The 13,743-nt window shown below is 42.8% G+C and overlaps 1 protein-coding gene across 1 annotated transcript; it reads left to right on the top strand.

The window, feature by feature from the left end:
• Window positions 1-5,406: 5,406 nt before the first annotated feature.
• LOC139201438 (protein-glutamine gamma-glutamyltransferase 2) lies at window positions 5,407-13,133 on the top strand. The gene is made up of 15 exons (XM_070830752.1): window positions 5,407-5,474; window positions 6,331-6,501; window positions 6,944-7,174; window positions 7,855-7,973; window positions 8,439-8,567; window positions 8,892-9,069; window positions 9,295-9,436; window positions 9,576-9,679; window positions 9,993-10,135; window positions 10,222-10,321; window positions 10,506-10,651; window positions 10,825-10,954; window positions 11,104-11,261; window positions 11,369-11,505; window positions 12,689-13,133. Exons 1-15 carry the CDS (start codon window positions 5,459-5,461, stop codon window positions 12,840-12,842), a joined length of 2,058 nt encoding a protein of 685 aa, XP_070686853.1. The 5' UTR covers window positions 5,407-5,458; the 3' UTR covers window positions 12,843-13,133.
• Window positions 13,134-13,743: the final 610 nt, after the last annotated feature.

The raw sequence follows: 13,743 nt of genomic DNA, 5'->3' as shown, positions 1-13,743 counted from the left end.
AGAAACGTGTGCATTATCTAAATGAGTCCAGTGGATTTGTAATACATCTAAACCTAAGCAGACACAAGGAGAACAGGTGCCATCCAGTGACCCAAGCTGCCCGTAAAGATGAGGAGCAGAAGGACACATCATGATGAGGAGTTGTGGGAGGGGATGTCCGTGAATTGTCATAGGGATTCACTTTCTCTCAATCTCCTGGATTTGGACTAGCCGTTGATGCTACGTGTGTCTGTCAGTAATGAATGTTGCAGAGTGTCACTGGGAGTGATTCTCCCATCCCAATGTGGTTGTAGCATCAGTTTTAGCAGGCCCAGAAATGCCTTTGTGTGATTACACTCTGGTTCAGATGTTGCACATCAGCAACATCAGCCTCCGTTTCCCTCTGACATGATGGAGGACGTTCCAGGTTTTGATCCCAGTGCAGAGCAGTCGGTTGTTTGGCTGATCCTTCAAATTTATCACATTCACAGACGATACAGGTGCCTGCCAATATACAACTAAGCTAGGACACACCCAAAAGGACTACACACTGGCAGCAGTGACTGGGAGCTGACATGAGCTCTAGTGATGTAGCATTACACCCCCTACAATAACCACACCACAATCAATCGGCTTAATTTTAGAAGGTCGTCCCCTGTCATTCAGCAGCATCACATTGTAAGGTGTAATATGTGAGTGAACAGCATTGATTGTTTTCAGAACAGGCAGTGCTTTAAACATCTGTTGAGATCAAATCTCCTTTATGTTTGTCTTTCTAATCAATTTGATCAAATACTCAAGGGGCCCATCAAGTTTCAAAGAAAAGTAAGTAGGAAGGCTTAACAATTAGAATTAGAGTACAGTTACATTACCAGTGCTGTTTGGGCCCCGTCTTGTCATTCTTGTCCTTGCCAGAAGGGGGCGCCGACGTGTTTTGGGGTGCGCAGTGTATACAGAAAAATTTTGCAAGCGCTGTTTGGAAAGGTTAGAGCACGCACATGTTGAGTCAGGCACTAAAAAGTACAAAACACAACACAGGAGAGCTGATAAGAACAACAAAAATATGTTTAATCAAATATTTATAGAAAATAAAAACAAGGGATGAAAATTAAATAAAAGCCAATACAAAAAAAAAATGAAATAGAAAGTACATTCAGTTCATTAAACATGTTCCTGTAATATTCTAAGAACATGTTGCTTTCTTATTGTTTGAGTAAGAGATTTAATCATTAAATCCAATTCAATCAAAAAGGAGGGAAAGAGGGTTGGGACCCTAATAATGACTGTATATGGATAAAGAATCTCCCCATTGAAATAAAAAAGTTCACTCCATAATTCATAGATTTGTTGCTTATATTGTCATAGTAACAATTTATATCATTAAGAATAAAGTGGTATTAATGGTATTGAAAATATTTTACTCCAACCAAAGTTCCACTGATATTTATAGTTATCAGTATTATTTAAGAATTTATAAATGATTTCTTTAATGAATCAACTGTGTATGAACTTGCTATAATTGTATCCAGCACATATTTATAAAAGTTAGCGGATGATTTAATGAGATTTAAGCTCGTGACTCTCAGTGTGTCAGAGGACGCAGGATAAAAATGTTGATTCATTGTTATTTTATAATTGTGTTAAAGCAAAAATAAACTAATATGTATTAAATGAACTGCACTATAGCCTGCAAACTAGTAAAATTCCATTATTCATCTGTGTTTGTTCTGCAGTGTGTCAGTGGTGTCGATAACCCTGTTTATAACACCCACTTCCCTACAAGTTATAAATGGCATATTTACAGTTTATCACTACCATACGTTAATCCTGCATGCTGTATATACTGATTTATAGACATGCTCACATGCATACACTATGCATAACCACCCACTTGATGTATATGCATTCAAGGATTATTTCCTTTTGTTCTCCATGTAAAGGCATGCAACACAAATTAGATACATGTCCATAAAATTGTGCCCCCAGCACAACCCCTCCAGTGACACCATGAGTCCATGTCATGAACTCGTCTGACACAAGTCTCCACTACCACTGTGCTGCAGTTAGAAACAAGGCTGCTGGCAGTGAAAAACTTCCTCGTCTGCCACACAGTTTACATTTCTGTATATGTATGAGCCATACGTGTGTGTGTGTGTGTGTGTGTGTGCCTGTGAGGATTGTGCAGAAAGACAGTGAGAGACTAAAGTGCGTTGCACTCTCAGTCGCTGCCCGTCAATGTGTCACACTGTTGACACTTTAGTGTGACCAGCATGAGGTCCGTCAGAGGCCTTCCTGAAACATGACAATCCCAGCATTCCACGGCTCGGCATCACACTGATACAAACACTAGTTTCCAGTCAGGCAGATGCACTCACACCAAAGTAAATATTTACTTTGTATAAAGGGAAGTGTTTCAAATGACATTGTGTGAACAAAACAGATCCTACATGTCAGAGTCATTTTGCTGCACTGGGGGCCATCACACACACACACACCGTTAGAACAGTTGTATAATGTCTTCTTTCTGAGAAAATTATTCAAGTGACTTCACCCAGATTAGTCAGGGTCGGCTGAAAGTCTGAGGTCATTAACATTAAAAAATGCGGATGTTTACCTTGCAGAGGGGAATGCTAGGGAGCTGCCTCATAGAAAGTGTAGGATCTAGCATTTTTAGAGCTTGATCCACCACAAGCAAGCAGGCATGCAGCTTCTCTCAGCAGAACGGACACGTGAAGTAGACGACTGAAACCCTCAGAGAGGCAGCAGCAGGCTGCAGGTGTCGTTTCGACATGAGTCCTGTTCACAGCAGAAGCAGGGGAGCAGTAACTAACCAGGTGATGGGCGGGATTTGTATTTTGCCTTTTCACCTCCATCAGATTTATCTCAATCTGGTCCAATTAGAAGTGAGTTTACCCTGAATAGCTATAATGAAGTCAAGTGCATGTGTGTCTTCAGCTGAGTCATTCACTAACAGTGGTGTGTATGTGTTATATCACTTTATGAGTGTCAGTGAAAGTGTGTGAGTGTACGTTGTCTACAGTAAAACACCTAGTGTGTCAGTGCACGTCGTCATCATAGCACAGTAGTGACAATCCTCCAGGCTACTTAATGTCTGTTTACGTGTGGACTTGTGTCTATTCTCTGTGCTCATTATTGTACTGTGTTAAATGTATGTCTGTGTTTATTCTTAGTTCTATCCGTGTGTCACAGACCTCATTATCTTCCTGTTTCCTGCTCTGACCCAGACAATAGAGCAGCCGTCACCAGCTCACTGTGGCCACTGAGATATGTAACACGACGCAGTAAGGACTCGAGTCACACCAACGGACACTGTGTGTCAGTCCGCAATCACACCGTCCAGTTTAAACACCTGCCTGTGCACAGACGTTCTACATTTTATGCCACTAAGAGAGGCATAAAAAAACCATAGACAACAAGTCACTACTGAGCGTAATCATACAAAGTGTTGGGAAACAACATCCTAAAGTGAGAAACGTCCACATCCAGCACACATGGAGCAACATTAGCATAATGTTGAGTAATGTTTCTGTCCACCTGACAAATATACGTCTGAAATTTACTTTCCATTTGGTTTCTGATGTCTGGCTCTCTGGGTCTTTAGCTGTGAAATGCTCCACTATGTTACCAGGTAATAACTACTAGATATAATTAACTGGCAGGCATGAAAGACAAACACAAGTTGCCATCGCCCTACCAGCACTAAAAAGCATTGTGGAATGCATTTGTAACAACATGGACAGAAGGTCAGGTTAAATAATGCGGCTGCAGACTCTGTTAGGAGAACAGGGGGTGAGAGAGAATCATGCAAATATAGAAACAAATATAGAGGTGCTGTTTGTTGGAGCATTAATAATGTTATTATCTATATACTGTATATCATATACCTTTTTAAGCTTGACCACCTTTGAACAGCATCAACGACTCTTTGACCCAAACATCACCTTCCCACCTCACTCAAAGGTCACAAAGGTCAGGTGATCACCAAGGTTTTTAGGCATTTATCCTCTGGGGACCATCAATATCTGTACAAACTGTCATGGCAGTCCATCAAATAGTTGTTGAGATATCCCAGCCTGGACCAAAGTGGTGGACTGACCAACGCAAAAAAACATGCAGCATGAACACAGCTACATATTATGACATATATATATATATATAAATGATAAATGACTGGTCACTAGTTTGAATATGTAGCTTTTAACTTCTACATTTTCTAAAGATGATTGAGGATTTGGTTAAGATATTGTTATTATTTCAAGTAACATGAAGACACAAAGGGTCTAGCTCTTCCTATTAATGCAGCGTACAGCATATTAACCGTGTGTATTGTAAAGTTAAATTGCACGGAGGTAAGATTTGTTTCACTTTCGCAGACAAATACTCCAAATTCTCACAAAGGAACATGAGTACAAGTTTTCCATTATTAGGAGTTTATAGGTTTATCTACATTTTTCTTAGCGATATTTGCGTAATGCGAAGCAGAACTAACGACTGTGCAAAGTTATAGGGCATTTTTAATCATAAAAAAGTCAATCAGTGACTTGGTCTTGTTTTTGACAAACCTGGGCCAGATTTTGAAGCCACCTTGTGAGTCAAAGTTGCAACATATTTTGGTTTACATCAACCAGGTAAAGAGAGTGATTGTGAAGAAGATTACGATAATTTGTACACATTTCATTTGACTTGATTCACACTGTGAGGGAAATATCTGTCCTAATCATATTTTGCTGATATGAACAGACGTGTCTTATATTTATCCACCATGACATTACAATGTATAGGTTGCTGTTAAAATAAATACAAGTAAAAGTCATCATGAAAGACTTCAGCCCGCAGGGCAGGTTAAGGCCTCCCTCTTCAGTGAACGTGAAAGAGTCTAAATAGGAGTTAAATCAGATAAATCAGTTAAGCAGTCAGGCGGGGATGTTGTGGGAGGTGTGCTATTTGGGGTGTAGCCAACCATTACATATTTACTTTAGTAAGAGTCTGCCAAGTGAAGAAGTTACTGGATGTTGCTCCACTGACTGGAAAAGTGTTGTGACTGCACTCAGTGTCACGGCCCTTTACTCCCATACATACATATATCTGTGAACACCACACAGACAATACACACCAGGACCATCCACCCTTCAACATATACAGCAACAAAGACCGCAGTGTCTCAAAAGGGATGTGAAACTCTCTTTAGACTATCACTCACACACTGCAAACACACAGCGGACTGCAGGTTTTTGGTCGGTGATGTCAGAGGTCACGGAGAGCAAGACGAGGTGGAGTGAGTGTGAGTGTGAGTGTGAGTGTGAGTGTTTTGGGGTGAGTGTGTGTCAGAGAGGCGGGAGGGCCAGTCTGTATAAATACAGGACTGTGATGGACACCGAGCCTGAGAAGAAGAGTGTGAAGACACTTGAGGACACTGCAAGCAACATTTTCATAGACTTTAATAAGAGGAAGATCTGCAATGGCCAACCACAGGGGTACGTGATCTATCTATCTATCTATCTATCTATCTATCTATCTATCTATCTATCTATCTATCTATCTATCTATCTATCTATCTATCTATCTATCTATCTATCTGTCTATCTGTCTATCTATCTATCTATCTGTCTATCTATCTATCTATCTGTCTATCTATCTATCTATCTATCTATCTATCTATCTATCTATCTATCTATCTATCTATCTGTCTATCTATCTATCTGTCTATCTGTCTGTCTGCTTGTTGTCTCTCTGCCGTCCCTATTACAAACCTTATGGGAGATTATGATATGCATGAAAAATGTGCTGATGGATGACTTGACACACTTGGGTGTGATATGACCCATCCTAATTCCTGCAGCAAGCACAAATCTAACAGGGACCAGACTGGGATCAGAGGAGGCTGCACTTTATTTACCAGACACTTACTAACTTACTTGCAGAAGGTTAGATGAGAAGATGTCTCTAGTGTGAACAGTAAATCTGCCGCTACAGTGAGGAGACAGATAGCTTAGCTTAGCATGAAGGAAATGGGAGACAACTACCTTGGCTTTGTCCAGTGGTGATAAAATGTGTTTAGCAGCACCTCTGAAGCTCACTAATCAACAGGATTCATCTCACTGAGGTCTCCCCTAGTTGCAGAACTATGGAACTATCCCTTTAAAGAGGCCACATGCATTGAGGATGACACCTTAACCATCAAGTTCAGCTTGTGACTTGTGACCACAATGCAACTGTCCATCAACTCTGTGAAAACTCTCCCACCACCGTAGACATTTCATTGAGCCGACCACAGAACACAGAGTTTTCTGCAGACTGATGGTTGAACTGTGTCTCTGTTGGTCCTGTTAGGTTTGATTGTTGATGTGGATCTGAGAAGTCGTGACAACAACTTGGCTCACCGCACCAGGGAGATTGATCGGAGGCGGCTGATTGTCCGCAGAGGTCAACCCTTCTCCATAACTCTGCAGTGCTCTGAGTCTCTGCCCCCCAAACACCACCTGGAGCTGGTCCTGCACCTTGGTGAGTACAGCCCGACTCTGGAGGAAAACTAAAGTTTTCATCCTGACGTATGTGCTATTTTCTTCCAAATCAGCACCACATTTGATAGCTACAACAGAACAATATGGGGGATTTTAGGTGACAAGGCTAGACAAGAAGATTAGCTCAGAGTTAAGATCGCAAGTCATTTTAAAATATATTCAAAAAGAAGACTGAAAACATTTGGATAAATTAGGATTAAAGCCAATCTGTTGAACCTCAAGCTTGTGAAGAGAAAAGGATACATCAGTCCTTTTCCTCTGTAAACTGGCTGTAAACTGCTTCTAATTCATGTATTTCTCTCACTGTTCTTACACTGAGCTCTACTGTCATTCTAGTCCAGATAAACAGCAACAGGACGAGTTCATGAGATCACTGATCCAGTTCATTGATTATAATAAACTTTTTTTCTCTGTTTCTTCAGGTAAGAGAGACGAGGCGGTGACCAAGGTTCAGAGGGAGCGTGGGGCCGGAGACAAGTGGTGGTTTAACCAGCAGGAAGCGCAGGATGAAATGCTGCTGACTCTGCACAGTCCAGCGGACGCTGTCATTGGCCACTACCGTCTGGCTGTGCTGGTGATGTCACCAGATGGACACATCATAGAAAAGAGCGACAAAATTGGGTTCCACCTGCTCTTTAACCCGTGGTGCAAAGGTAAACACTCTCTGTTATCTGCTTTCTCCCAGAGGTCAGACTAACTGCACTCACATGCTGCAGCTTTTAAACTCCGCCATGCAGCCTCTGACATGTTTAGTTTGTACTCAGGGTCACAATCAAACGTCCGTCTTGGTTCAATCACTGGACGTGTTTCCTCCCTGATTTACATTGTCTCAAGTTCATAATGAGCCAGGTCTGCAGGAGTTTCATCCTCATCCCCTCACATGTGACAAAGACATAAACCATTTGACAGGCCCCCGTCCCTCATGTCAGCCTGACTGAACATTTAGGAATCGTCACTCTGAGACAGCGTTTTCTACCGGCACCATCTAAACACCAAATGATGGAAGTTTTCACAGAACAACAGCGTCATGTTTTTATAACTGGGGGCCTTGAACGCTCAAAGAATTCATATTGTTTTTGTTTCTGCTTGTTTGCTGCTTCTGTTTGCTGTGAATGTGTCTCTCAGTCTGCAGAGTCTCTGCTGTGGAGCTTCTGAGACACAAAACCTAAAAGAATCTGCATTGAATGTTTGTTATTGCACACAAGGACAGAAGGATACTCACGGACTGCTGTGTGTGTGTGTGTGTGTGTGTGTGTGTGTGTGTGTGTGTGTGTGTGTGTGTGTGTGTGTGTGTGTGTGTGTGTGTGTGTGTGTGTGTGTGTGTGTGTACCAGATGATGCAGTGTACCTCCCTGATGAGACTCTGCTCCAGGAGTATGTCATGAATGAAGATGGAGTAATTTACATGGGGAGCTGGGATTACATCAAGAGTATTCCCTGGAATTATGGACAGGTAACTCTCACACACACACACACACACACACACACACACACACACACACACACACACACACAGTGTGACTGTGTCTGTCAGACCAGTAGGGGGCCTGTGTGAATTGTCGCAGCAGTGTGACAGCAGGGACTCGGGGGCTTCGGCTGGATCAGGAGACCTGTTTGTTGGATGGAGGAAACTTCTGGACGGGAGGTGTCAGAATGTAACCAAACCACATAAACAAGGGCTTGTTCCTTCACAGCTCTCTGGGAGGGCAGAGAGGAAGACCAACAGGCAAACAGATAGATGGCAGATAGACAGACAGGAGGTGGTGTAACAGACACACACGTGCACACAGAGCGACCAATGAACACATGAGATGAGTAAAAAGGCTGAGAAGCTGCTCCTGTTCAACAAACAACCTTTTCTTTTCTTTGCTGCTCTCTCATGTTTCCTCTCCTTCTCCTTGTTCACTCTCTCTCTCAGTTTGAGGACTACGTGATGGACATCTGCTTTGAAATCCTGGACAACTCCAAGGAAGCCCTGAGAAACTCCGAGATGGACACTGAGCACAGATCTGACCCCGTCTACGTCAGCAGGATGATCACTGCGATGGTGATGATCCCCTCTGCTCACTGCTGAGACAACACTGACAGTTTAACAGCACAACAAGAAATCAGCATTTGCATTCAGTTTTCTCTGTCACACATGATACTTTAGTAATCCAACCAACATGCAGTTCAGGAAGGTTTCACATTCAAGTGTTATAGCTCCTTCCCAGGAAGTATCCCGAAAAACTGAAAGCTCAAACTTCATCACTAGAGACTTCATGTGCTGGAAATGTCATGACACTTGCTTTTACTGTCTGAGGGACAAGTGACAGGAAACATGTTGTAGCTTTAAAGATGTCTCCTCAACATGCTGTCTCCACCTGTCCAGGTCAACTCTAACGGTGACAGGGGGGTGTTGATGGGTCGCTGGCATGAGCCGTACTCTGACGGAGTGGCGCCGCACCGATGGACCGGCAGCGTGCCCATCCTCCAGCAGTGGAGCAACGCCGGAGCGAGGCCGGTCAAATACGGCCAGTGCTGGGTGTTTGCTGCTGTCGCCTGCACAGGTGAGGCCTCCACACACGTCAGTGCTGAAGGAGAAAATACCACTGACCACACATGTTTCTAAGTATCTGTCTTTAGCAAGAAGGAGCACCCTGAGGCCATTCAGCTGCACATGTGTACCAGAAATATCACCGTTAGGGACTAAAAAGACTGAAAAGAAGGAGGAAGAAAGGAAAGTAGGAACAGAGGAATGAATGGCCCCAGTCTGATGTGGGTTGTCTTCACAGTGCTGCGCTGTCTGGGGATCCCAACACGCCTCATCACCAACTTCCTTTCAGCCCACGATGTCGATGGAAACCTCTCTGTGGACATCCTGCTGAATGAGGAACTGGAGAGCTTGGATAGCAGAGGCAAGCAAGACAGCAGCTGGTACGAACACACACACACACACACACACACACACACACACACACACACACGTTTTTGATAAGATGATTAGGAGAAAAAATCACATTATCTAATGTACTGAATCATCTCCTTCTCTCCTCTCGTCTCCTCGTGATTTCAGGAACTTCCACTGTTGGGTCGAGTCCTGGATGAAGAGAGATGATCTCTCCAAAGGAAATGATGGCTGGCAGGTTTTGGACCCCACCCCTCAAGAACTGAGCGATGGTACATTCCTAATTTTTGACCTAATCTCCGTTATTCACCTCTCTCTCCTCCTCTTATCTGTCTGTCCATGTTTTACAAGACATTTCTCACCTTAATCCACCTTGAAAACAGAAACATGTCCGTCCCAACTGCTGATGTTGCCTGTTGTCAACAGCAGCTGTTCTCAGGACGTTCACCGCTGTCTGTCTTTGACATCATATAGTGTAATTATGTGGTAACACATCATATAATTGTGACATTTTGGATTCAAAGCTGGTTGGTGTTTCCCATCAGCCTGATAATCAAACTGCCAAAATCAATGTTTGCTCTTCAGGAGAGTTTTGCTGCGGTCCGTGTCCAGTGACGGCCATCAAGGAGGGAAACGTGGGAGTAAAGTACGACGCTTCGTTTGTGTTTGCTGAGGTGAACGCTGACATCATCCACTGGATCGTCCAACGAGATGGCCAACGGAAGAAGGTGGCTGATTTTGGTTTTTGACTGATTTCCTATTTGCTCAAGTTAAAAAGCAACAATGACGATGATGATTGTTATTATTGATCCAGATCAGGGAGGACCAGGGGACAGTGGGGAGGAACATCAGCACCAAAAGTGTTTACGGCGACTTCAGAGAAGACGTCACTCAACACTACAAATATCCTGAAGGTTTGTTGTACACACAGGAGAACATAGAAAGAATTACAGAACCTTCCAGCAGCCATACTGATAAACCTTTATTAGTCAATACATCACATTTATTATTGCTGTAATGCTCCTCCTGTCTGCTCACAGTCACCTGTTGAGACTCATGCTTAGGATTAGTTGTCATGGACCAACATCTTCTCCACAGGCTCCCAGAAGGAGAGGGAAGTGTACGAGAGGGCGGGACGCCGTGTCACAGAGCCGACCAATGAGATCCCAGAACCAGGCCAACTGCAGCTGTCAATCAAGCACGCTAAGCCTGTGTTTGGGACAGACTTTGATGTGATTGTTGAGGTATGGAGCGCTCAGAGTGGAGCTGAATGAGCGGATGAGTGGATGAAATGAGCACATTAAGTCACACACAGTGAATCTGGAGTGTGGATTGAGTTTCCTTTTTATCTTGTGCTCGGTTTCTGTAAGTTCAGTGAATCAATGTCCGAGTGATGATGAGTTCATTCTGTCCGCAGGTGAAGAATAAAGGAGACAGAGACGCTCATGCTCAGCTGACCATGCTGGTCCTGGCTGTAACTTACAATTCTCTCCACCGGGGGGAGTGTCAGAGACAAACCATCAGTGTGTCCGTACCTGCTCACAGAGGTTAGCAGCTCTAATGAACCCACAAAGGCCTCTGGGGCAGACATGCTGCTGCCATGTCGCACCTCCACACTTTTTCCTATTTTATAAAAGCATGACGTACCATTCCTCTGTTTAATTCTGTGTGTGTGTGTGTGTGTGTGTGTGTGCAGCCCACAAGGAAGTGCTGCGTCTTCACTATGACGAATATGCCAGGTGTGTCTCTGAGCATCACCTGATCAGGGTGAAAGCGCTCTTAGAGGCTCCAGGGGAGGAGCCCATGATGACCGTGGCCAACATCCCACTGAGCATGCCTGAACTCCTCGTACAGGTGGGTGCACACTGATTTGATCTGGTTCCACTCACCTTAGCAATAATAAAAAGAAATACAGAAATGTCTAGTTCGACCCATAGACCCATAGTCTCCTCTGTCTCCAGGTGCCTGGGCAGGCTTTTCTATGGCAACAAGTGACAGCCTTCATCTCCTTCGCCAATCCTCTACCAGTTCCTCTGAAGGGTGGCGTGTTCACCGTGGAGGGGGCCGGCCTTCTGTCGGCCACTGAGATTCACATCAAGTAAGTAATGAATGTGAATTACCTCTCTGCTAAGCCAAACCCCCCCTAGTTACTGCTGCTACACCTGTCGAGCTTTGCACTCCAGCACAGTATGAATGCACAACGAGAGACTGACTTCTCAAAATCCATTGTAACTTTTTAAATCTCCCATATTGAGTTCATTTTAATGTTCATACTTGTATTTGCAGATCTTAGTACAAAAGATTTACATGGTCTAATGTTCAAAAAACACATTATTTTTCTCATGGCAGACATGGCCAATGCTTTACTCTTCGTTTAGACATCTTCGTTTTATTAGGACCTGTTCTTAGTGAGGAAAAACAACGGGGTGGATTCATTTGGTTCAGTAGTCGGCCTGCTGAAGGGCTGGATGAGGTCACGTGTGCTTTCACAAAAATTCACTGAAAGATGGAGCAGGAGAAAAAGAGAGTGGATGGTCTTTCCTCATAGTTTGGCAGTCTGTAAGCACACTGGAGACACGTATTTCTGTAGAAAAGACATTAAAAAGTGCATTGTGCATAATATGGGGCCTTTAAACAATAGGTCCCAGTAACTGCTGATTTTATAGCTAGTTTTTTTGTATTTTAACTTATTAACATTAACTCTATGTCTGTATGTACGTTGGGAACTCTGTCTGCAGCTGACTTGGATGAAAATTGGACCCTGATTATTTAAATATGTATCTAATGCAGAGAAAAATAATATCTAGAATATCTCAAATAAAATAATATCTACACATAATAAAGATATAGCAATTTAAATCAGTATGCATATGTTTTTAAGTAAGGCAGTGATGATAACATATGAAACATACTGCTTATTATAAACTCAACCTGTTGAAGTCCTAATTTCATTATAGGGTGAAATAATGATAAAAATATAAAGAGGAAACAGCTGGTGTGCCAGCAGCATCAAATGCTGTTAAGTTTCACTATTTCATGGTTTTTGCACCGTTGCTTTCCACTAAAATTGCCATTCTACCAAGAGGTAGAACACAAATGTACCTGTAGCCAGTCTTGGTTTGTTCTGTAGACAAATAAAGACACGACATGCATGTAATGTAACTTGACATCTTGACATCCTCGTCACCTCCTCTGTCCTACTTTTCCGTCATTTCATCCTATGCTCTTGGTGTCCAGGTAAAAAGTAAAAGCGTCCTACAACTCTTCTTTTTCTTTTTTAGTGGTGATGTAGCTCCAGGCCAGAAGGTGTCTGTCAGGGTCTCCTTCTCCCCCATACGCACCGGGGTGAGGAAGCTCCTGGTGGACTTTGACTCTGACCGGCTGAAGGATGTGAAGGGAGTCGCCACTGTGGTTGTTCGCAAGAGATACGGTTGACATGAATATGCTGAAGCTTAAGGAAACAATTTCACACAACCACGAACTTTGTCCTGATGACAATGGATATTTAATGGTACCACAGGCGGACTAAAAGACACTGTGGCTGATAGCAACACACGCTGCAGTGCTGTCAGTCTCAAAATAATGTCCCACAGAATCTGTTGATGTATGTTTTGTTACTTGATTTTCATTTTTTGCACTGTTTCTTGGTGAAATTGGATTAAACTGTGGTAATTAAAGCACCATTTGTAAGAAACAAAGACCAGCATTTCTTATGTAAAACTTCCTACTGCATTTTGCATACTGCGTGATTTCAATATGATAATGCTGATATGTTAATAAAGATTGGTTTGAGTTCTTAAAATGCAGGTTTCTTTTGTTTTGGGGTACGTGTGTTTGAAGATTTCAAGACTCCAGCCTACAAAAGAACTTTATGTGACGTGATGACGTTTCTTTAGAAGGTCTCAACAGAGGTGATTCAGAAGAATATTGTGTCATTTTTCTCTGAAAATGGTAATTATGGAAATGGTTTTAGCTTTCAGACTTCGGACTTTCCAATTCAGCAGCTCAAACATTCATATCCAAGCTAGATGAACTTTAGATTATTGTAAAATTGTGGTAAACTGTGTGGTGGTGGACAATTTGTGCCACCTTATTTTGATCCACATCAAGGTCTTCACTTTGCCTAAAGTTACTCTGACTATTGTATTCGGTCTTTGCAGATGAAGGCAACAAGTGTCATTTTAACCACCACTGTACCCAAGAAATCCCAACGTTAATGGACACTTTACTTTTAATGCAAGTCCTTTAGTCCTCCTCATGTTCCCGCTCACGAATACCTTGTTCTGCACAGTTAATCAACATGTCAGATGAAATGAATACTTGTAAAAGAAAAATC

Source organism: Pempheris klunzingeri, chromosome 5, assembly GCF_042242105.1.
Source record: "Pempheris klunzingeri isolate RE-2024b chromosome 5, fPemKlu1.hap1, whole genome shotgun sequence".
In the NCBI taxonomy this organism is placed as follows: domain Eukaryota; kingdom Metazoa; phylum Chordata; class Actinopteri; order Acropomatiformes; family Pempheridae; genus Pempheris; species Pempheris klunzingeri.
The sequence above is the reverse complement of the archived record's forward strand: the minus strand, read 5'-3'. Positions and strand labels throughout refer to the sequence as shown.